Source organism: Hipposideros armiger, unplaced genomic scaffold (assembly GCF_001890085.2).
Source record: "Hipposideros armiger isolate ML-2016 unplaced genomic scaffold, ASM189008v1 scaffold_698, whole genome shotgun sequence".
Lineage (NCBI taxonomy): Eukaryota > Metazoa > Chordata > Mammalia > Chiroptera > Hipposideridae > Hipposideros > Hipposideros armiger.
In genome coordinates, this window is record NW_017732048.1 from 162,601 (window position 1) to 188,378 (window position 25,778).

The 25,778-nt window shown below is 36.1% G+C and overlaps 1 protein-coding gene across 3 annotated transcripts in view; it reads left to right on the forward strand.

Annotated features, from left to right (window-relative positions):
* LOC109373272 (uncharacterized protein C8orf34-like) overlaps positions 1-25,778 on the forward strand; it is a 186,780-nt gene that overhangs the window by 156,197 nt on the left and 4,805 nt on the right. For 2 of the 3 annotated variants that reach the window (XM_019627008.1, XM_019627009.1), the window contains exons 5-6: positions 1,821-1,868; positions 13,354-13,447. In XM_019627008.1, the coding sequence (XP_019482553.1) occupies positions 1,821-1,868; positions 13,354-13,447 (142 nt within the window). The remainder of the gene's footprint in view (positions 1-1,820; positions 1,869-13,353; positions 13,448-25,778) is intronic. The other variant, XM_019627010.1, reaches the window with a different exon arrangement.

The window sequence follows — 25,778 nt, forward strand, 5'->3', positions numbered from 1 at the left end:
TTGTATTCAATCATGAAGAAAATCTGCAGTCATCGCCAGGTCTTAGCATAAGACTGCAAGTGTCCAGACAAATGGGGAAAACCACTGCACCCCAGCTCCAAGGAAACAAACGACCCTCTTTGGTGAGCACTTAGGGACTGCTCTGCATCTCATCGTTAGCCCCCAGATGTTCAGAGGTGAGGCAGGCAGGCCGCAGATGCTGGCCCCTCCAAAAATCAGATCTGTGACAGCAAGCGTCTTTCCACCTCATCTTACCCTTAGCAACCCACACAGAGGGGGAGGGATTATAAGTATGCAAAGGACCAGTTCTGTCATATAGGATGAGCCAAATTGGAAGAACCCACAGCATTCCTTCTAGACTTGTCCAAATGAGGAGAGTGGAGCAAGTTCAAGCATAAAAAACAGTTTATCTGAAGTAAGTTTTCAACCCTCTCTATATGCTTTGAGTTCAATTCCTCACAGTTTGGAGGATTTATATGGATTTGATTTTCCCCAATAGTTTCTCTTTTAGGTTATGTAAATATAACTGTTCTATCTCTTTCACTATCTTATCCATTGAAAATCCTACAAGCTTGGAACATTTGGAAACAATTAGAGCAGGGCGTATTAATTTTTTGCTAGTGGAAACCATGATTTGGGGGGAAAAATATTACCACATCTAAGTTTTTAGGAATATCAGCAATTTCTTCCCAGCTTAATTTTTTCTTTTCAAATGAGGATGCTTTTTTTTTTAACTCTCTCAAAGTGCTTTACAGTATATATCATGGCTTTTCTTAAACTAAATTTAATTTTTCATGTTTAAAAACTTTTTGGATTTCAGCAAGGTAGAAGAGTGTTAGAGTTGAATACAGCCTCAGCAATAACTGGCTTGTTCCTTGACTTGAAGCATTTTACTCATCACCTCTCAGTATTCTTTAATTTTTCTATGTATTAAAATGGTCTGAGGATGTCTCACCTCCAGCTGTAGTGAAAAACCAATCAAATGACATAATATATGTGAAAGCCCTTGAAAAGTTGAAAAGAAGGGTCCTCAAAGAGTTAGAAACAAATGTAAGCTTTATTCACACGTATTTAGTTATCTTTTAAACACATATGGTGTCCTCGAATTTATCCTTTCATGATATCTCAGAATCTATTTCCAAATGTCTCTGGCATGTAGTATAAAAAGATAATTTATCCAAACTAACAAGTTGTTTGACAATTTTGATCACCAATGTTTAGATGAGTGTGCGATGTATGTTTAATTTGTTTTAAATTTCAGTGATTTAAACCTCTGAATCCTAGCACTCAGCGAAGTTGCTAGTAAAGGCACAAAAAATAGAGAATTCACTAATGACATACAAGTAAGGTGAGAAAGACTAGCTATAAACACTTGGGAAAAGGCAGGTTAATGACCTGTATTCCTTCCATAAAAATATCCTTAAATCCATTTGTTCCATCTTTACACAGATTTATAGAATACAGAATTAGCAACATTTTTCCTAATTTATTTTTAAGAACACATTTATAAAATTAATAACAAAATTTTATACTACTTGTTTAGCATTTTGTCCTAAGATTTAGTTAGCTACTCTATGTGGTTATTGGTGTATATGGCCTAAAATCCACTTAAAAGACATGTTGTTGCCTTGAAAAATATATGATCTCCTTCAGAGTAAGAAGTTGCCAAACTGATAACCTTACAAGTATCAGCTGAGATGGTGGGTGAATACTAAAGATTTTGTGTCGCCTCTGGGTCTCTCTCTTCTCCATGACTCTCTTCTCTCGTTCTTTCTCTCCTTCTCCTGACTTTGTCAACCTCTCTTCCTCTTTGCCTCTAGGGAGAAGCCCCCAGTGGAGGACAGTCATTGAAAACCTACATGGAAGAAGTGAGTTTTCAGGTGGCCTTGTGACATAGTCCGAAAACAGTCTATCTATCATCTAGGATGAAACCCCCACTTGGCCTTTCTCCATCTGTAGGGTTTCCATTCTATGCCCATTCATTAGTCATGCCCACCAAAGCAAGATAATAAGTAATATGTTATAAAAATGGCTTTTGTTCTTTATTGGTAGGGAGAAATTGGGCATCAATGCATCCTGAAAATGAAGGTGAAACTGCATAAACGTAGTGCTAGCATATATTTTCACTCACAAACATTTGTTGCCATCCTGGTACATGACAAACACGTGTTTTATATTGGCCATGCACAAAAAAAATAAAGCATGATCATGGCTCCCTACGAGAAAAACAATCTGTACCAAACTGACATTTATTCATGTGACAAATACTCATCAAGGACATGATTTGTGCAAGCCATTCAGCAAACTGCTGTTTTGACGATTAAAGTGTATGGTAGATTTTTGTTGAAAACCCGTTTAGACTTCTCCATTTGTTTTGGAACTATCCAAGGGTGCTCTGTGACACAGGGTGTGTCTTTGAGCTGTCTGCAAATAGCATTTGGGAACTTTCAGATAAACCAGTGGATAGAATCCATAAAACTTGATCTGAAACCAATCCACAGTGGTCACTGAATTAGCCATCTGGATCTGTTGTAGTGAAGGAAACTGGGAATCGGTTTGGTGATGATATCATAGAAGTAGCAAGTATTTCGTTTGAATATGTTCCAGTCCAAAGTCCGTGGGCCCGATGCTTAAAAAGGTCAAAACTCAAAATGTCAGAGTTTGGAGTGACGAAAGGTTTACTGATGGAGAAGGCACCAAGCAAGAAGATGGGAGACTTAGATGGGCTGAGTGGCTCAGTTGGTTAAGAGCTCGCTTAGGAGTGTGAGCTCTGAGCAACACGATCTCCAGTTCAATTTCCCGGCCCGAGCTGAGCTGCCAACAGGTGGCAGGGATGGCTCACTAAAAAAAAAAAAAAAGAAGAAGAAGATGGAAGCCCTAGTGGTCCCTGAAATCCATCTTAAGAAAGCAAAGAGTTCAGCCTTCTTTTATGTCAAGAGAAGGAGAAATGGAAGGGACTGTTTTTGTAAAACTTAAATGGCAAGCAGAATTCCTCTAAGGATGATCATGTCTGTATGCAAGACTATGCAGAAACTATTATATTAGTTTGAAGGCCGCTGGCTTGAGCAAGATGGAGTCAGAGAGGCCGAGCATTTCACTCTGCTACAAATACTGTCTTTCTGTACTAAGACAGAATCTATTTCTCTAAATACGTTATTCTTGCATGCATGGATCCATTCAAAACCATTTTGAGCGCCCCACTATGTAATCCATACATTTATCGAGCACACTGAACCCATACTTAAACTCACTTTTGCTTCCAGATATCACTCGGAGAGGACAATCCGAGTACATAGCACCCCTATCGTCTCTAACGCCTCTGGTTTTCATGCTTGCTCGGATGTGGTTAGTTTCACAAAAGGCACATGGAGAAGGGCTAACAAAAGGAAAGAAAGGAAATGCCAGGTAGATGTTCTGAGTTCAGGTTAGAAAAATCAAAATATCGGGCGCAAAAACTCGGAAGGTTGGAGCACCAACTTTAAATTTCAACTTACTCAGTTACAGAAATTGAGTAGACAATATTAAGCAATTCATGTTGCCAAGGAGAGGCAGACACTTTACTCAGCTTGTACGCCGGTCGAGTCTCCCTTTAGGATTCTGTATTTGTTGAAGCTCTTGGCTCAGCATTCCCTACACCCTATTAGGGATGGAGGAGAGTGGGTCACCTCCACGAGATGGGTGTTGATGCCCCTGGTAATGTGTCCTGTAGGTCTAGCACTGTGGAGGAAGGGGGATGGGGACGTGCTGGTGCAGGAAATTGGCTGCATACAGGTGGCAGAACTTTGAAAATGTCCTATTCTAACTTCATAGTTCATATCCAAGGAAAAGATCCTTATTTTCCCCATCATTATGAATGTGCAATCTAAATGTACATGTGCTATGCCATTGTAAATGCTTAATGTGCTAAGAAGGCTGAGAATGTGTACCTTTTCATTGAGGGTGAGGGTAGTGCATTGCTCCTCCGTGTGTTCCTCTGACTAGCCACAGCCTTGTCACCTTGGGGCTTGTAAGAAATGCAAAATCTCAGGACTCACACCAGATCCAAAGAGTCAAAATCCACATTCTAACAAGAACCCCGTGTGATGCTTAAACCCCCAAAAGTTTGTGAAGCTCTACCCTGTGTTCTTTCCAATGTTATTTCTAGAGAGTAAGTGCACACATTGTGGAAAATCGCCAGTTTTATATAATATAGGCAGAGGAAACCTTTCTGAACAAATTTATGAGTTTTGTTTATTCATCTACTCTGAGGAATAATATTTTTGGTTGACTGGGGGTATGAAATCTCTGTGGCTATAAGATTCATTACTGACTTTCAGTTTGAATTTACAAGTATGTGTGAACAGCCTGAGGTAAGCCTTTCGTAGGGGTTCAGTATCACATAGTATTTTTATCTAATATTGGTTGAATATTTAGCTGTTAGCTCTTTTTGAAATCAATAAAAGATCAACCTTTACAGTAATACTCTAAGTATGACCTTTATTAGTGAACTGTTACTAGTTGCTTTCTTTTTGCAGACATTGCTTGATTTGGTCTTTAGGAAATATATATTCAAGCCCTTCTCCATTGTGAACATGATAAAAATGTGAGCTGAAAAATGAGTTTTTGTTTTTTCTCACGCTCTTATTTTACTTGTGCCCCCTTTCTTCATATTACTAGAATCGGCAAACAATAAGAAACAGTATTTATAAATGTTGGAAGCATTGAAGTTAAAACTGAGCTAGCAAACATTTGCTTTTATTTAGTATACACTAAAACTCAAATAAACCATGGTGTTTACATTTTTAATATATTTAACATTCTTGCTAGAGTTTGAACAACTCTTTGCAGATCAAAGTCTCTGTTGTTGTTTTTTTATTTAGTCTTATAATTAGATGGAATTATAACCACATGAAGCTAGACAATTCTGTTTAGACCAAAATCAAAACTAAGGAGACGACAGTGTGGCCTCCTCTAAGAGTAAAGCTAAAATGGAATTTCTAGTCCATATTGTCTATTGTTTAATGAATTATTTTTTCAGAATAGAGTTTGTATTTTTGACCAAATTAAAAAACCAACTTATTTTATAATATTCTATTTTTCCCAATCCTTAAAATGATCCTGCCAGTTAAAAATACATATATATATTCCTTACATGTAAGGTATTTGATAAATCAAGGGAGAAATAATAATTTCACATTGCAAAAAATTTAGTTTTGGGGATCATAATATTAACGTTCATTCAAAAAACATATATAATTTAAAAGAACTTATCAAAATCAAGTACTTCCAAAGCTTGACCTGCCTTTTGTAGAGAAGCTAGTCTTTTAAAAATATCCTATTTCCTAGATTAATAACTGAGAAACAACTTAGTATACTAGTTAAAAATCCCCTAATTATTAGAGAACTATATTCATTTAAATATTTATACATCATATATGTATTGTCAACTTAAATGGTTGAGAAGCTGTAAAGAACTAAAGACTGACATCAATGATTTTGAAATTGTTTTAAAGAGTAATTTAGAGCACTTGCTCACAATTTCAGGAAGTTATTTGGTGAAGGCCTGAGGCAGCACACAAAGGAGTGGGAACCAGCTCAGGGTGTCACGTGGCAGCTTCACAACCTCTAAGGGTGTCAGACAGGAAAAAGCATGTTAAGCGAGCAGACCCTTTTCAAATCTGTTGAGATGGTTTTGCCAGCTGTACCATCTGAACTGGAATGGGGATCAATTCTGGGCAACGTAATATCTTAGAATCACTTCTGCCAGTTTTGTCTCTTTTTCTCCTGTGTTGTTAACGAAGTTCCAACTCTGCTTCTGGAGACTGCATGACATTATTTTCCTACAATAAAGAGATAATTCACTTTTTATCATGCACAGGGATTTACTTTTTAAAAAATTAAATCGCTAGTATTCAGCTTCATGGCTTTATTCTACTGAGGAAGCTAGAGACAGAAGCTTTTCAAAAAACACTAATTTGTCATGGATATTAAGAATTGATGTATGTTGTTAAATGAAAACAATCTGCAAAAAAAGTTACAATCATGGTTCCCATACAGATAGGAAGTGAACGTGTCAAAGATTTATTTAACTCATTAATTAATGAGGGAACAAGCAAGATGTTGCAACCAGTTCAAAGGAGAATTCAGACCCCCACATGTATCGTCAAATAAGAGATGCTGAAATGAAGTTATAAGTTGTCGACTAGTCAAAAATGACTCTCCAGAAAATCCACAAAAGCACAGTTTATTCGGGAAAAGAAAAAGAAGCAAAGACCACCACCGCAGTGCATTAACACACATCTTCAACACGGGGCTCTAACCGGCCACCCGCTTGAAGAAGAGTAGCCCCGGTTCCAGGGTGTCTATTTTATTTATTATGGTCCCTCCCCTGGAAGTTACTACAAAGTTTAACAGGAAGTCAGGACTAGAGAGTTAACTGGGGCCCAGCTCCACCCATAGTCCTCCCAGCTCTATGGTTAAGCATCTTAAGATGCAGGTTCACTTTTATCAAAGTAGAGGCAAAATCTGGCAAAACTGATCAATATCCATAAGATAATAATTAATCACATTCAAATGGACACAATTTGCATTTATATGCACAAGAGTTATATGAATTACTATCATTTCTATAAATTATGTAGTAAAATAGCTCAAAGTCAATGAAAGACTCAGAGCCTCATCAAATCAGATAGAGAGAAGGGCGAGCAAGAAAAATGACTTATTTTGCATTGACTACATTCAATAGTCCTTCATTCATTTCAAAACCTTTTCCAACTTTGTCCTACTATTTCCTTGGAGAGAAAAATCCACCAAATGAAATGCGTTAGGAAATAAGATGGAATATAATCCCAATGCACAGCGTAGTGTAGCAAGCTTGTCAGATAAATTTATTTTAGCAGGTCACATTTATCTTGTACTGTTTTTCACAATCTACCATATTTTTTTCTAACTTCATTATTGCTCCTTCTCTTTTCTTTTCCTAAATCCTATTAGTTCAAACTTATAGATTCCCAAATTTATTACTTTCTTTCTTATATTTTAATTGCTCTTTTACAGTTCTTGTGAGAAATGAGCTGTAGAAGTATAATTTACTAAAAAATTATGGATTTCAGCCACACAATACAGGACATTCCATTAACAAATACAAAGTTATTTCCAAACTTTATTATTTTAAGTATGTAGATTACATATGAAGGATTTCATTTTAATGGAACTAGAGGCTTGATTCTTTGTCAGTAGAAGCAATCTATTCAATGTATCTGGAGTGGAGTCTAATTTTCTTTTGCTTTATATGCAACATGCTTCAGGGATCCTTATTTTAAGGGATCCTATGGTGATAGAAGTAAAATGAAAAGTGATTAATCCTTTTGGAAAGATGAAAACTGATGGTTTGTGCATTACTTTTATTCTTAACCAAAAGGAAAGAAATTTTTAGTTGCCTCAGAATTAAAGTATGACTGGTAAAAATGTGAGCAAGGGGGAATTTTCCCCCCCTCTAAATGTACTGAAGTTTCATGGCCACACATGACATAAATCACTGATTGATTGCATTAGAGAATCCAAAAATAAGCTATCCGTGTGGAATAACAATACTGCTGAAGTTTATAAAGCACTTATTCTGTTAGCAGATAAAATGATATGTTGATACAGGGCTAGCAACTGTTTTCCATATGACACATGTCACCATTCCCCATCACCGTTAGTCCCTGGGTATTTGCATACTTACGGTGAAAGTGTTTTGGAAAAAGTGTGAATGGCATTTCTTCTAAAAGCAACCCAAGGACCTTGCTCTGGGGAATATGAAAGAGTTTGTACTATGCTTTGTCTTAGTTTAATATTCCTGTAGAAAAATTTTTGAGTAAGTTGGCAAAGAGGAACACGTCAGCTCTTGTTTTTAAAAATGTTCAAGATTTTAGCTCCCTGACCCCATCAAAAAGAATTATAAGTAGTCTGATGGGCTGAACTTTGGACACATGTAGGACTGTCTGTTGGCATTGATAGAGCAAACAGGTGCGTTATATTACCGCTGTATTCAAGGAAAAACCAAAGCAAAACACTTAAACAACCTTGTAACAGTAATATTTGTACTTATCTCTGCGGTTCCAACAACTCAACATTTTAAAGTTCTTCCTAAACGACATGTTTTACTGAGCTAATGTTCCATGTGTACTTTATGTAATTTGCAATAAACAAAGAATAGTTGAATGCTGCTTATCTGTTCAGGAGTAAAGCCATTAAAACCTAAAACCAATCAGTAGTATTACTTAATATTCTGAACGATTGTGGGAAAAAGTAATGCAATGGATTTATTAGTCATCTCTTCTCGCATAAAAACAGGTTTTAGTATCTGGGCCTAAAAGGTGATTAACCAAATTTTATGTTAATTAAAAACAGTTTTTTTTTTCATGATCACTGTAAATGTTTCTGTTTGAAATAAAGAGCTTTAGCCATTTGATTTTTACCTTACAAAACTGAAAAGATCATTTTTCATAGTTCTTTAAACTTCAGAGACTGCAGTTCTATTTTTGAAAAGCTGCAGGAACGTGATGTCCCTCTGTTACATGAAAAATTTTTAACTTTTACTTCTGCTGTCCTCTACACTCTTAACAGAATTTTAAATCTAAGATTTTTCACGTTTATGCTACTTCTTTCATACAGCCCTGTAAGACCAAATCTAATCACTGATAAATTTGAAAAAACAAGTGAAATCCTAAAAATAAACAGTGACTTATACCTAAATTATATAATCCAAGATTAAATATCTTTTTTTTTTTTTGGTGACTTTCCCTCCAATAGTTGATTTAGTATGTCTAGCATTTTACTGACTGTCTAAAGGAAACTAGATCTAGAAATTTCCTACTTGTGAAGTCCTGGAGATGATCTAAACCAGTGCCTTCACTCTCCATTCTGTCCCAAGAGCAGAAGTGACATGCCCTAGATCAGGGGTCGGCAAACTGCGGCTCGCAAGCCACATGCGACTCTTTGGGTATATTCTATCTAAAAAATGTGCCGACCCCTGGAAGAGCCAGTTCTGTCCCTCACAACAATTTAAACATTATCTGAGAGCCATAAATATATTTTTACAAATAAGGAAAATTTAAAGTAATGCTATCAATGAAACTATGATAATTTTATTTTCATTTTCAATTTTACCTCAGAGCCTCATGTACGTACCCAAAGAGCCGCATGTGGCTCCCAAGGCACAGTTTGCTGACCCCTGGTCTAGATTAACCAAGATAAAAAGCTGTGACTCCTGACCCCTGGGGCAAGGATTTGTCACTGCAAAGCCAATCTCTCATAGGACAGGAATTTAAGTTTTAATCCCATTCACAGGCTATTTTGAAGTGTTACTAATGCTAAAGGTGCTGTGATTTTATTTTTAAAATGAAGATCATTTAAGGAATTTTGTGTTGCTATTTCAATTTTTAAAATACGCCTTTTTAAAAAAAATTTTTAACAGTTTTAGGTTTATAGAATCTACTACAAAGATAATCCAGAGAGTTTGTGTCTATCTGTCTCCCACTTTCAACTATTATTATTACCTTATATTAGTATGGTACATGAGTCACGATTAATAAACAAATATTGATGCATGATTAGTAACTAAATCCTTACTTTATTGAAGTTTCCTCAGTTTTTTCCTCATGTCTTTTTTCTGTTTCAGATCTCATCCAAGATACCACGTTACACTGAGTAATTATATCTCCCTAGGCTTTTCTTGGTTGTGACAATTTCTCAGACTTTCTTTGTTTTATGACCCTAATAGTTTTGAAGACTACTGGTCATATTTTGTTGATCGTGCATTAATTGAGATTTGTGTGATATTTTTCTTATGGGTCGACTGGGATAATGTGTTTACAGGAGGAAAACCATAGAGGTAAAATTCCATTTCCTCCCATCCTGTCAAAGGCACATCAAAGGAATTATTGCTGTTGATGTTCACCTTAACCACCTGGTTGTATGTAGTGTTTGTCAGGTTCTCCACTGTAAAATTACTCTTTTTACTTTCCCTTCCCATGTTGTACTCTTTGGAAGAAAGTCACTCTATACAGGCCACACTTAAGGAGTAGGAAGTTATTCTCCACTCCTTAAGGATGAATTATCTACGTAAATTACTTGAAATCCTTCTGCATGGCATAGTGGTCTATTTGTTTATCTATTTAATCATTTATTTTTACCAGAATGGACCTATAGATATTTATTTTATACTTTGGGTTATAACCCAGTGCTACCTTATATATTTTGTTGCTCAAATTGTTCTAGATTTGGCCACACAGATTTTTCGGTTGGCTCCTTTATGCCTTTGATACAATAACCCTCATTGTGTGTGTGTGTGTGTGTGTGTGTGTGTGTGTGTGTGTGTGTGTGTGTGTAGCATTTTTTACTTTCTGGCACTACTAGATGCTCTAGATTTATCTTGTATATTTCCTGCCTCAGTCTAAGAATCTGTCATTTCTGCAAGAATACTGGTTCTTTCATGGCAAAATGGTATTTGAAATCAAGATCAAGGTGGTAGTTGTGTTCATTGCTATTGGGGTACCATTGTGTTTAAGTCCTCTCAGCTGCCACAGCAGAGAGATATATGTGTGATTAGTAACGCATGTATATATAAATGTCTATAAATATTTCTGTGTGTAGTTATCTGTATATATAGTAAGCTACACACGAGTTCATACTGACATTTCCAACTCTAATACAATACACATGGATCATTCTAGCATTGCCTGTCTGTGAACTCTTACTCCAAGAGTGAGAAACTTGGCTTCCGCCACCTGCCATTCATTTACTTCATTTTTCAATTCCATAATGTGTGTGTGTGTGTGTGTGTGTGTGTGTAGTGTTTGCAGAATTGTTAACCTGTATGCCCATAGGAAACAGATTTATCAATTATAGTACAGTGCTTATGTACAGTTCCTTTTGCTTTTGATCTTATTGACTCCATTCATTTTCAAAGTTATTTAGGTCAGCACCTTATTCCCCCACCCCCTTTAGTGAGATTGTTGCATATATTTCTCATGCATTTAGGTTATTTTCTTTAGTATTTTGCCTTCCATCCTGGGATCCCCCAATCTCCTCATTGATTTTTTTTTCATTTGCATGCATTGAGGTTCACTCTGTGTGTGAAGTTTTATGAGTTTTGACAAATGCTTAATGTCTTGTACTTAACATTAAAATACCTTACAGGATAGTTTCACCCCCCCCCATAAAATATCCCCTGTGCTTCCCCTATTCAACCCCTAACACCCTCCCAAAATTGTGCCTTTTTGAAACCCTGCATTGGGACTAAACATCTCCAGAGGTAAACATCACAATCAAGAGATGGCAGATAGGATGCTTGTCTTATACAGGAATTTTTTTAAATATAGTGAACATTTAATGTTTGGTGATAATTTTGTTTCTTACAGATCAGGGGTTGTGACCCTTTATTTTTTTACATTTATTTCTCAATTACAGTTGACATACAATATCATATTAGTTTCAGGTGTACAACATACAGATTATACTTTTATTTTTTTAATTATATATATATATATATATATATATATATATATGTTTTGGGTTTTTTGTTTGTTTTTTAAAGAGCATGCAGCTCACAGTGGCCCATGCAGGGATCGAACCGGCAACCTTGGTGTTATCAGCACCCCGCTCTAATCAACTGAGCTAACTGGCCACACCTAAATTATACTTTTATATAACTTCAAAGTAATCACCTGGATAAATCTAGTGCCCATCTGACTGTGAGCCTTTATTTTTACCTCATTATGATTTGTCTAAAGAATAAAGCAAAAAGATCTCAAATTGGAGGAAAAGATCATTAAAAGAGGGGAAAGATGATGAATGAATTTGACAGGACAAAAAAGTGAATTGAATTGACAGGTCATATCAATTTTATGTTTTTAATTGTCAAAACGCATTTGAAAATATTTTCTTGAATCATGACTCAATAACTTTGAAATCGTTACTTGTATTTTATTCTAAAGGATCCATCCTGCCTTCTTTTTTTCCTACCTTTCATTCTCTCTTTCCTTTTCTTCCTTACTTTCCCCTACACAAATGTTGACTGAGTGAATACTTACGGGGGAGGGCAGGTAGACGCTGCAAATGCATAGGCGAAAAAGTTATCCATGTCTTTAAGGACTTTCTACAGCATTTTCCAGGTAGGAAGATGTGAAATGACAAGTACTATATAGTAACTGCTCTATTGGTGCAAGCGGCACGTAACGGAATAAAGGAATAACCCTCACTTGGCGGATTAGGGACGGCAATAGCGATGACACCTGAACCTGAAGGACTGTTCATGTTTGAGACAGATAAATAAATGTAGTGCATTCTAGGTGGGAAGTAAAACATGTGAAAACATCTTGGAAGATCAGAGAGAATGACAAAATGAAGGAGCTGCCAGTTCCTTATAGCTGGAGTGGAAGTGTCAGCCGAGGTGGGATGGTGATAGAATTGGTGGTAGATGAGCAAGACAAGTATGGATCATGGCGGGCCTTGAGTTTAGATTTTCTCTTGGGAGTAATGAAGAGGACACTCAAGGGGGATGAACAAGGTTACAACATTTTAGAAAGTTCACGTTGGCAGAGAACTGGTGGGGAGAAATAGAGAGTGTATGGAACTTGGTCCTAGAAAACTTCATAGATGGCTGTTGCTACAGTCAGGATGGGGGATGATGAGGGTCTGCTGTAAGTCAGGAACAGAAGGCATAGAGCAGCAAGGATGTACAGTAATACCGTGGTTTGCGAGCATAATTTGTTCCAGAAACAAACTACTCGTATTGTAAGACATCGCCCGTTTACCATGGTAAAATGTATTAGAAATGTTTGCTCGTCTTGAGGAACGCTTGCAAACCATATTACTCGCAATCTAACGTTTTACTGTACAGAGCAATATATTCATAAAAATAAGGATGCGAGAGAGGAAGGAGACAGTGAAGTACTAAATGGTGAAGTTGAGAATATTCTCAAAATCCTACTAATCTTTATTTTCATTAAATGGAATTTGAAAGCTTGATGACACAGAGGTACTATTTGTTCAATTTTCTATTGAATATGTTTTCATTATTATATTTCGAAGAACAAGTGCCCAGATTTTCATAAAAATGTTAATTCAGGGAGGAACAGGGTCTAGATAGTTTTTCTTATTAAGCCATTAAATCTCATTAAAAGGTGAATGCAAAAAAAAATGAGTTCAGAGTTTGTGGCATATCTGTGACATGAAAAAGAATTTAAACTTAGAACTCTTCTCTGTTTTGAGGACATTTTTATTATGGTTTGTTGGACACGTAATTCTGGGTACCGAAGCATTCGCCCATATTGGTATTCACTAGTTTATTCTAGAACGTAATCTGAAATAATTTTTTTTCTTTGGCAGGATGAATCTTTAAAGCAATTGCAGGTGGTTCACCAACCATGGATCTTGCCAAGTGACACAGAAAGCGAAGGAGTAGAGGCAGAACAAGAAAAACGTGAGTAGGCTCTTCTGTTAATGGACAAATTGCTTTAGCTAAAGGAAGTCCACATTGAAGGTATATCCCTTTCATAATGTCAAACAATGTCTGCAAAAATTTCAGGTTGATTACGGAGAACATGTAAAGATAAGCTATACTTACAGCATATAATCTTGATTCAGTGATGTCTGAATTGTGGTGCAGAGACCCATAAACTAACTTTGTGAACAAAAGTATGGTTATGACACCTTAAAAGAAAGAACTATCCTTCCTGAATACCAGCATAGAGTGTCCATTTGGAATGTGAATTGTCTATAAATACTGTAGGGTTAGATCAGTGATAACTTGTGATTATTAGAAATGTCTTAAGTATGTTAGGATCAGCTCATTATTACATATGAAATTATCATTAGTAGTTAAATGAATAAATTTATATACAGTTGAACCTTGAACAATGCAAGGATTAGAGGTACCCACCCTCAATCAGTTGAAAATTTGCATCTAATTTTTGACTCTTTAAAAACTTAACTATTAATAGCCTACTGTCAGCCAGAAGCTTTACCAATAACATAAAATAGTCAATTAACACGTTTTGTATATTCTATGTATTATCTATTGGGTTTTTACAATAAAATAATCTAGAGAAAAGAAAATGCTATTAAGAAAATCATAGGAGGGCCGGCCGAGTGGCTCAGTTGGTTAACAGCTTGCTCAAGAGTTTGAGCTCTGAGCAACAGCGGTTCGATGCCCGGCCCGAGCTGAGCTGCCGCTAAGCTGTCAATAGGTAGCAGGATGGCTCAGCTAAAAAAATAAAAATAAATAAATAAATAAATAAATAAATAAAAAGAAAATCATAGGAAGAGAAAACACATTTATAGTATTTATTGAAAAACACCTGTGTTTAAGTGGACCCATGCAGTTGAAACCCTTGCTGTTCAAGGGTTGACTGTATATAGAAACTGTTGTAAATTCACAAAACAAATTAGTATTATAATAGTACTTGAGACAGAATACATAGCTCTTGATTTAAGTTGCTGGATTATAATTATAACAAAGAACAGATTACTCTAATTTAGCCTGACTCAGTGCGTGGGGGTTGGGGTGTGTGTGTAATTGACCTTGTCAGACATGGGTTCGGCACTCTAGATAGAAGTTAGTGGATTATATACAGAAAATACCAATTTAAAAAATATTAACTATCAAAATTTACTTTTTTTTTTTAACCACTGGTAGCCAGCAGAGAAAAATTGAAACTGTAAGTGATAAAGGTAGCTCTTGTGATAATTGGTGTGAAGTGATTAGTTAATAATTCTCCTCGGTAATTTTTGAATAATTATGGTACTGTTGAATAATTATGAGGTACACGTGAAACTAATATAATATTGTATATTAGCTATATTTTAATAAAAGTCTTTTTTTTAAAAAAAGAAAAAACACTGCAATGGCAGTTGAGAATAAAGGTGACACTAATCGATATAGAAACATAGTAACAGTTCCCCTGAGTTGTGGTCGCAGAGGTCCCTAACATGTTGTACAGTTAACATGATTCTGTAACCAGGGGAGTCCAGGAAATTTCTCTTCCAGATTAAAAGGTATTTAAAAATGTTCTTATCCCACTTTTATAGCTTCAGGCTTATATGGCCAGAGGGGGCACAGCCAGGAGAGGGATGTAGGAGTCAAAATATTCAAGTGACAGGAGGTGGCGTAGAGCCCAAGTGACACTCAGATGGCACATTCAGAAATACAGTGAGTAATGCAGTGACATTTTACAGGTTCTATTTGAGGGAAACAACATCTTCCGTAGAAAATAACTGATGAAGACTCAGAGAGCAGATTGTACTTTAAACAAGGACAAAAATAGAGTATTTTGGAAAGATCTTTAATGCAAGGGATCCTAAGTAAAAGATCAGCAAAGAGCAGCATGGGATGCAAAGAAGAGACTCCCCTACGTTTGAAAGAATTAATAGCAGCCCAGAGTTTTTATGAAAACAAATGCAAGCACACTTTTATTATATTTCCCCTTTCCCCACTCTCCACGCATTTAAATATACGTGAGCTCTCATTCTAGAGTGTATTAAAAACAAAACAAAAAAAACTTCAAGCCAGTGTTGTGTGTCTGTGTGTGTCCTCACGCACCTATTGTATAAAGACAATATATTGCCCAAAGTGGGCAAGACAGACAGGATGCACAGCATGTTAATTCTATGAGTGTGCCATACTTATAATGAACTAGAACTTAAAAGCAAGAAAAGAATCAGTCAAAATAGTGTCTTTAATCCAAGCCCAAATTCAGACGTATTTCCTGTTCCTCAAATCCATATGTCTCCAGTCCACATTAAGTCTCAAAAACAGATTAACAATACAAAGGAGATAAAAATCCTCAGAACTTTCTTCAGCCCTTGTCATCTAATCACATTGCCTTTCTGCAATATACTGTCACAATATTTTAATAAGAATTTGTAATCATCTTCTCTTTCACTAGGGTACAAATTCTTTGAGAGAAGGAATCTGTTTATCTTATTGAGGTATATAATAAGACCTCAATACATATCAGAAGAATTAATAAATGAATGACTAGATTTCTTTGGTACTTTCTAACTTGTTTATCAGGACAGATGGAAATTTAACACAAAATAAATAATTATGGCTGAATAATTGTAAAAATTATTTATAGTTTTTATTAAAATTTGAATACTGGATTTATAGTTTTGCCATGGATTTCACCATATGGTCTGTCAATCACTCAAAGGTGACCATTCTTGAATGCTTCTAACCATAGACCTAGAACCCAAACTATTTGATTTCAGCCACATTTTACTTCATGGTGACCCTTGACAATGGTAAATGGCTTGAAATAAAATCAGCGTTTAAAAATAATTAGGTGGTAATAGGAGCCATCTGGAAATGGAATGCTAGCTAGAATTGTAGCCAAGCTCACAGCAGAGATGCATATACTTTCCGTGTGCCAGCCGACATTCAGGTGCTGGGACAAGTGTAAGATGGAGTCACTGAGGCAGTGGCACCTCCACTAATATTTGTATTCAGTGCATGCGGTTTGTGGAACAGCTGGCAAAATACACGTGCATCATCTACCACTTTACGTTCTTGGTGAAAGGAAATAAAAGACATAAATCTATGTGAACCCACCATCTGATTTAGTCTCTAAAGGCTCATTTATTAGAAACGTCTGAGGAAAAGGACAAGATTCATCATTCCAACATTAACACCTGTTTCTTGACTCAGCATTCTATAAATTATACTTGGTAATTTTGTGGAATTTCTAATTTCTCTTGAAATAAATCATCATGGCGGAAAGTTTCCAAATAATTTCAGGATCTTTGTAGTGGTGCCTTCTTCTTATTGCATCATCTTAAAATAAGACTTAACTCAAGTAAGTTTTATTGAAGAGCACCTTTTAGGAAAAGATGTCTTAAATAATTAAATGGGAAGGTTTAAAAACTTTTTTTATAAATAAGATAAGTAGAACCCTTAATTAAGAATATTGTTCTTTACTCTGCTTTTAATATATTTAGTATAAATTATATTTATACTAAATTTACATTTAGTATAAATTACAAGTTTAAAAATAAATCATGTCAGGGTGTGCTTGTTGTAATCTCTCAAGTTATGCTCCAGAGTCACTATATAACGAAAATCACAGACATTTGAGTCTACTGGGGTACTTGTTTGATACTCATGTTTTTGGGCTCCACTTTAGACCTGTTGAATCAGAATCTTTGTGCGTGGGTCTCTGAATTCTGCATTTCTAATAAACTCCTCAGGTGATCTTTGTTCATTTTGAAAACTGAGAATTACTGGAATGAAAAACCAAGAGTTAGAGAGTTGTGGTTCAGAATTGTCACCATATTCTTGTTAGATTTTGGACTTTGTTTCCCAAGGCTGCTTTCCCCAATCTGTTAAGTTTGGATAGTGTTTTCTACTTTCTCTATGGTAAAGCTATTTTTAACCCATCTTTCTATACAATTCTTTGGAAGCACATCACTAATTCTAGTCTGCATTCAAGGAATATGTTATTCCAATGACTTCTTTTTTTTTTTAAGATTTTTTTTTTATTGGCTTTATTGGGGGATGGGAACAGCGCTGGGGAATTGGGGGAAGGGGAACAGAAAAGTTGCTGTCATTTTGTTCTTCAGTCTAGTTGTGGAGGACGTTGCTTCACTGGCCCAAGTTGGCACCATCATTGTGCTCTTCCCGGGCGAGGCAGATCAGTCGCTGGCTTCTGGATGGCCGCTCACTGCGGCTGCTGGCCGCTCACGCTGGCTGCTGGCCACAACGGTAGCCCATGGCAACCCACTGCCACAGGGGCTGCAGCCTATGCCGTCGCCGGCGACTCTCAGCAGCCCAGCTTCAGGTTGAGCTGTTGTTCAGCATCTTAGCTGTAGAGGGCAGTGTCACTGGCCCTCATATGTGGGATCCGAACCGGGGCCCTCTGGCGTCCCAGGCCAGTTCTTAACCATCGTACCACTCGGCCGGCCCTCCAATGACTTCTTGCCTCTAATAGTTCCTGATAAGAAGTCAGCTCCTAATGTTGAGGGACCTTTGTAGATGATGTTTTTTTGTTTGTTTTTTCTGCTTTCAAGATTCTTTCTTGCTCTTTGTCTTTTGATAAAGTGAAATGTATGTCTGGATATCTTTGAGTTTACTTTATTAAAGTTTCTTGAGCTTCTTGGATATGCAGATTAATGTTTTCATCAAATGTGTGAACTTTTCAGCCACATTTCTTCAAATATTTTTTCTGTCCCTTTTTCTCTTACCTCTCCTTTTGGGACTCTGGTTATATGTATTTTGGTATGCTTAATGTTGTCCCACAATGTCTCTGAGGAACTGTGAATTTTTCTTCATTTGTTTTCTGTCCCTTAGACTGGATTTCAGTTGCCCTATCTTAAGTTCTTTGATTCTTTCTTATGCCAGCTCAAATCTACTGTTGAGACCCTCTAGTGACTTTTTCATTTTAATTCCAGAATTTCTATTCTGTTCCCCTTAATATTTTGTGTATTTTTGTTGGAGGTCACCATTTAGAAGGAATCATTCTCATGCTTTTAATTTATTTGACATGATTTTCGTTAGTTCTTTGACTATATTTATTGTAGTTGATTAAAAATCTTTGTCCAGTAAGTCTATCATCTGAGCTTCCTCAGGGAGTTTCTATTGACAGCCTTTTTTTTTTTTGGTCTGTTGATGGGCCATTCTTTCATGTATATTAACATGTATAATAGCATGATTTATAAATCACATCCCATTTTTGTTGGTTTAAAATTGGAAATTTAATATAATATAATGTGGCAAGTCTGAAATTTGGACCCTCCCCCTGTTCCCAGATTTTTGTTGCTGATGTTTGTTTTTGTTTTTGTTGCTACTTTTGGTTTAGTGACTTTCTTGAAATAATTCTGTAAAGTCCATATTATGTATTGTATGCAGTCATTGAAGTCTTTTCTCAGCGTCTCAATAATCAGCTAATGATTGGACAAAGTACCAAGGCCATGAACACTCCAGCAGCTTACAACTCTGCTTACACAGAACCTTTGGGTAAGCCAGAGAAGCAAGATAGAGCTTTATGGGGTCTTTCCCGACAGCACTGCATCTGTGGCCTTCTAGATCTCCAGAAATATGTCAGAGCATTTTCAAACCTCCTATAAACATCTTGTTCTCCAGATTTTTTTTTTTTTAATGTTTTTGGCAAGTCTCTTGTTTGTTCCAACTGGTATCACTGCCTCAGGCAGATGCTTTGCAAAACTATTGCCCCTGATTGTTTTTGACAAATTCACAGAGACACGGTTTCTTGCTGATTCAGGTCAGATGAAAAAACATTCAAGTCAGGATTCTCCAGGCAGTTTCCATGTGGTCAAATAGTGACAATTCTCTAGATATGGGACATTCGGGGGAACTCGACAAGGTTCTGCACCCTCTATAGATGCTATGCTGCTTTCTCATAGCTACAGTTATTGTGAGGCTGCTGATTTTCAAGGCTACTACAGAACTGGAGATAAGGGCATTGATATTGAGTAAGTTAAAACCTCACTGTTCCTATTGATAGTCAGCTTATTATCCTTAATAAATGTTCTATGGATTGTTACAAGTTTTTGGTTAATTTTCAGAGTTCAAAAAGTAAGTTAATTTTGGTAATTTTTGCTAGTGTTCTTATTGCTTTTATAGAGCAGCAGAGTTTTGGAGACCCCCCCATTCCAGAATTGCTTCTCCTCTCCTGTTTTTCTTGATTTAATCAGCCTGGTTTTCTCTTTGAGAGTGGGAGTATGATATCTTCACGACGAACTATAGAACCAGACAATATCTGTTTCTTCGAGTCCTAATTTTATGAAAAGCTGTCAAAAACAATTTTGTGGGAAAATAGGTTTTGGGAAATTCTATGTATAATTATGTATGACAAGCTCTCAATTGTAAGACATACCATTGATGTAACAATTTTTCAAGGGGAGCAAAGCAACTCTATAATTTTAAATGAACAGACTAAGTGTAATCAACATCCTGGGTTAAATTGGGGGAAATAGTGTCCATTGTAGACTTGAAAAAAAAATCTATCCACTATTTTCTAGAAGATTTACACACTAAAGTTACTGGCTAGTCCTACAGCAACAAGATCTGCTTGACAGAGACCAGGTTTTGTTGTTGTCATTTTGCTTTGTTTTGTTTTTATTGATTTATTTTTGAAGAATGTCTTTTTTTTTAAAGATTTTTTTTTTTAGTTAGGAAATTGGGGGAAGAGAACAGCATTGGGGAGATGGGGAAGGAGAACAGACAAGTTGCTGTCCTTTTGTTCTTCAGTCTAGTTGTGGAGGACGTCGCTTCACTGGCCCAAGTTGGCACCATCATTGCACTCTTCCCGTGTGAGGCAGTTGCTCACCGGCCATTGGACAGCTGCTCACGGCGGCTCATGGCAGCTCATGAAAGCTCATGTTTGTTGCCTGTCAGCCCGCTGCAGCCTATGCCGTCGCCAGCGACTCACAGCAGCCCAGCTCCAGGTCAACCTGTTGTTCACCATCTTAGCTGTAGAGGGCAGCATCACTGGCCCTCATGTGGGATCCGAACCGGGGGCCCAGCTGCTCAGAGCTGGCGTTCCAAGCCAACTCCTAACCAACGCGCCCCTCGGCCGGCCCTTGAAGAATGTCTTAACCCCTCTTTTCAAAATGCCTATAATTTACAGAATGCCTATTAACTGCTGGAAGAACAAGTGTTCTGGGATTTTAAGAAGTGCTGATCTAACCTAATCCTCTCAATATCATTATGTCCATCTAGTGGAGAGGAAATTGATGCCCCAAGAGATTGTACGCTGTTCGTGTCACCTAGTTAGTAACCAAGGAAGGAGTAGAATGAAGGGCTCTTGTTTGGGCCCGGTGATGTTTACTGCCATTGCTTCATCTGTCACTCATGACCTCCCATCATTCCCCTTACCAGGGGGTGACACAATCTATGCTTTGACTCTTGGGAGCCTAAGTGCTGGGGATTCCACTGCCTACCCAGGATATGGCGGGATTTTCACCTTGAAGAAAAGCCTTTGTTCTTCTTCACCGATTGTCATGCAATTTCTTACCAGGAAGTCTCCAAAGATTTGTATTTGAGCAGTGCTGGAGGCAGTGGGGTTGTGTAATTCCAGTTATGTAATTTTTATGTTATTTTAAATAATACTATGAGGACTATCTTTGAGCATTCTTTATCGATCTCATGGTACATATGTTTAAAGTTTATTAGGCAAATTTCAATGCAATTTTTTCTTAAATTCTATGTGCAGTTAATGAAAGGGTAATTTTAGCTTTAATGTATCAGTTGATGAAAATAGTATTATATTTCTTAAGGATAGTTCTAAAATTCTTGCATCTGATTTGATTCATGAAAGCATAATATTTAGTACTTAGGTATTAAATCTCCAGCCAAGATAGTAGGAAAAGTACAGAATGAGTAAGATGTGGTCTTTATCCTCAAGGACAGTTTTTTTTAGTTAAGGGGAAAACAAGAGCATATATGAAACAATTGCAAAAATTTGAAGATGGAAAATTTGATTCTTAATTGTGAAGTTTCAATACATCGGGGTTTTAAGTGAGAAATGCTTTAACAAAACTGAGGGAATTTGATTGATTTTTAGTGGAATCAAAGATGTCTTGTTAGATTACAATTTTCTCTGAAACTAGGTTCAGTGTATCACTGCAGATACACTGAAGATGTTATTTATGATTTTTTTTTTTATTTACGAGTTTTTATGGGATAAACCTGCCATGAAATGCCAAAGCAAACTTCTGCATATAGAAACATTTTTAATACATTTTCATAAGCAACACAAAAACACTATTGTAAACTATTCAAAAAAATTTTTTTTCAACACTATTTCTAAAATTGTAATTGTGAGATATAATACATGGCACAAAATTACATAAATGTATAATTAAGTTTTTAAAAGCACAAAGTAAACACCCATTAACCATCATGCAGTTTAAGAAATAGGCAACCCTAGAAATTTCTCTCTTGTTTAATCACTCATCACATCTACAAAAAAAAAAGCCGTTATCTTATAGGTAATCATTTCCTTGCTTTTCTGTATATTTAGCAACATATTAATGCATTTTAAACACTCAGGTTTAGAATATCTTGGTTATGCTGGGAATTTTGGTCTCATTCCTGTTCTAAAAAAGAAAGCTTTCAATAATAGTGCACCATTAAGTATGATTTGCTGTAAGTTGGGGTTTTTTTGTATGTACACTTTTTTGTATATTCACTAAGAAATATAGATATAGATACATAGAAAGAAAGGAAGAAAGAAGGAAAGAAAGAAAAGGAAAAAAGGAGAGAGAGAAAAAGGAGAGAGAGAGAGAGAGAAAATGTGACAAGATAGATACTAGCCTCACTGATTTTTAGCTTTTATTCTTTTCTGATATATAGGTTTCAGGTTTAAATGTTTTCTCTAAATCCAGCTTTATTTTCATCTTGTATTCATCCTGTATTCACTTGGGTCAAAAAATAAGCTCTGTGTTGATGGTTTAGATCATTTGAAACGTGTTGAGACTTACTTAACGACCTAGCCTATAGCCAGTTTTGAACAAATATTGAGAAGCACCCAGTGCTTGAAAAAAAGTGGGTAATGTGTATTTTATGGTTATTGGGTGGAGTTTTCTTTATGTGTTCATTATGGAGAGTTGTTTGTCTATGTTGTTCAAATCTTCCATATCTTTCCTAAATTATTATTATTGTTTGGTGTTCATCATCAAACTCTCTGTGTGTCTGTTTCTACTCTCTGTTATTTTCTTTTGCTTTTTGATCACATGGTCTTGTCACCATGTATGTCTGCTTATTTTTGATTAGGTGTTGACATTGTATAGAAAAATTGCAAAGATAATTTGAGGCCTAGGCTGATGTGAACTTCTTCCAGAGGAAATTTTAGTTTGCTTTTGAAAGAAGTTCTGAGGTACTAGCAATCCTAGATTATTTGAAATTCAACAAAAAAAATGGCAAAGATTTTAAGTTGGGCTTTATTCATTGAGAAGGCTGATATATTTCCATTTCATCCTTACTCCTCCTCTGCAGTGTAGCTCTTCAGAGTTGCCACCCCAAACCTAGGGAGTTCATTTGGGTCACCTTCCTCAGTAATACTGGAGCTTGGATTCTTGTCCTATAAGCCTAAAAGACTTTTGCAATCATTCTTCAGATTGTCAGCCTCTCAGGATTTCCTTCCTTAACTGGTAGGTATCTTTAGAGGAACCAATAATACTTGATTGGTTTGAAAGGTCTCTGATGCTTTCACACAGGCTTTTAAAAATATTTTATCCAACTATTGCACTTGTTTTAGTGGGATGCTTTATCTGAAAAATTTACGCAACCATTATTGGATTACAAATTTCTCACTTCAGTGTATTTCAACAAATTTTGGTAGAATCAGCATATTTTCAAATGATTCCATTTTGTTTTCATAGAGTAAGACAAGATTTACTTTTTCATTGCTTTAATTGCTGCCAAACAGTATCAGACACATAGCATGTGCTTGGTAAATATTAGTTAATTCTAAGTGCTTACTTTAAGGCTTAGCATATAACATATAAAATGATTTCTATTTATGCAGAAATGTTAATGAAAATATTTAGTTTATCTTCTATCCCACAAGGACTTCCGTCTTTCACTTCTTATTAGGCTTCTATTTACTTTTGCTAATATTATTATTAAGGACACTCTGTTCTTACCCTTACATGGAATTTGTTCCTAGACACTTGGTAGGTTCTCACTGCAGCTTACTAATGGGCTCACTTTTTTCTTGCATGCCTACACGTGTCATTGAATTATGTCCGTGTGAGGCTAATTTTTTTTCTAGAAGCTAGGATGGAGTCGGAAAAACTGAGAGTCAGGAGACTCATCGAAGGTCTTACTTCTTCCCTATGGTCCTCAGACCAGTAAAATGTAGAGAAAGGGCTCACCCTCTGGTGTATCTACAGCTGCTCAGTTCTCAGACTTTAACTATCAGAGATGCATCCACAACAGCATGGGAATGGAAGAGAGAGCTCACCTCCAAACTTCTCTGCCAATTACTTTCTGCCTTTTACTTACTAACCAGGGATGATGTATCTTTTCACTGGTGAAGCCAGAGCTTAATTTTCTTTATTTCTTAATTAGTCGATGGCTTTTGCATTCAGCTTGCTGCCTCTAATAGGCCTTGGCACTGCAGAGGAAAGAAGGATTATATAGTCCTTATTTGGGTCAACAATAGTGACCTCTGCCTTGGATGGTCTCATGGGTGGTGTCATCATCTCATGCGATGCTCTTGCGTATTTTTTCAGGCTGTTCAAGTTCATCTCACATCTGCTTATTGGGGCACCTGCAGCCATGCCATCCTTGATCCCAACCCACTTTGTTATTTCCTTCTCCTTTGTTTTCCTACTTCAGACTTAAGCACTCACTTTACTCAAACTACTCAAAAGACATCAATGCTCTCAGCACAGAACTTCAAAAATGTAGCATAATGTATCTCACTCCCTGGGGAATTTATCATATATTCTAATAGACATTAATTTAATAATAAACTGGGAAAATTGTCACATAGCCTAATATCTAAGAGAGCTACAAAGTCAGTTGGGTGAGTGTAGGGAGGATATATTTAGAATGAAAGGATTGCATTTTTCCTTAACGCTGATTATGAGTAATTGACATTTTAAGGTTATATAGAAACACGGGTCTCAAAAAGAGGAGGAAATGGAAGAGGAATGACATTTGTTAAATTTTTGTAGTATCTCCTTTTATCTCCATGACAACTTAATGTGTGGGTGATATTACACTGATTTTACAAGCTCTGATTTATTAAATATCTCTTCCCAAGGATACACAATTAATAAGTGCAATTTACCTTCTAACTGAAACCATGGTCACATGTTCTTTTCTGAAATGTCATGCCATTTCTAGACGCTAAAACAAGGAGGGAGGCGGAAGGAATGTGCATTTAGATAGTATCAAGAGAGGAATTATTTCACTGAGCCCTGAAAGAGTTTGTATCATAAAGAAAACACTATAAAACATGAAAATAAGGAAAAGTGACAGATAGAGAAACAGGCAGTAATATATTTGGGTAGGAAATCTGCTTTTAATATAAACTTCAAGTTGATTTAGTTATATTTATGCTGTGCTTCAAATTATTATCTACAGGCAAAGTCATCCAGAAAATTAAGGGAGGCATATATGATAAACATAAAAATTAAAATTTTGACAGAATAAAATAAATAACATTTAGTAATTACATTAAGCATGTCTTCAATCCCATAGTAAGCTATTTAAAATAGAACAACTGTTCAAAGCCTGCTGCCAAATTTCTTCAAAATGACTTGTTTTGAAATGTTGACTAAATACCCCGAAACTCTACATCAACTTTAGTATAATTATGCATTCTTCAGACAAAAAACATAGCGTTTCTTTATATTCTGAAACATAAACTTTTTCCTTCATATTAGGACACAAAGGATTACCCATTAGTTGACATTAAAATAATATTCAGGAAGTTTCTACTAGTTATATAAGGCTTTATAATTTATAAATTCCAATTTATAATTTAGCATTTGCTTCCATGTATTTAATTCCAAAAGTTAACCTATTAGGGAAAATTTAGTCTTAATTTTCCTGCTTTACGTTGTAAGCATTCAGCACACATTTAATAGATATTTATACATTCGCTCTTTATTTGCTTAATGATATTTACTGAATGAATGAATGAATGAATGAATGAATTTTGTTCAAATAGCTAAAGTGACTTTTGAAGACCACTCAAGAAGTGGCCAAGCCTGAGTGTCCATCTTCTGATTATTCAGGGAGGGTGTGATTAGAAACATGGACAACTGTATGTAACAAATGG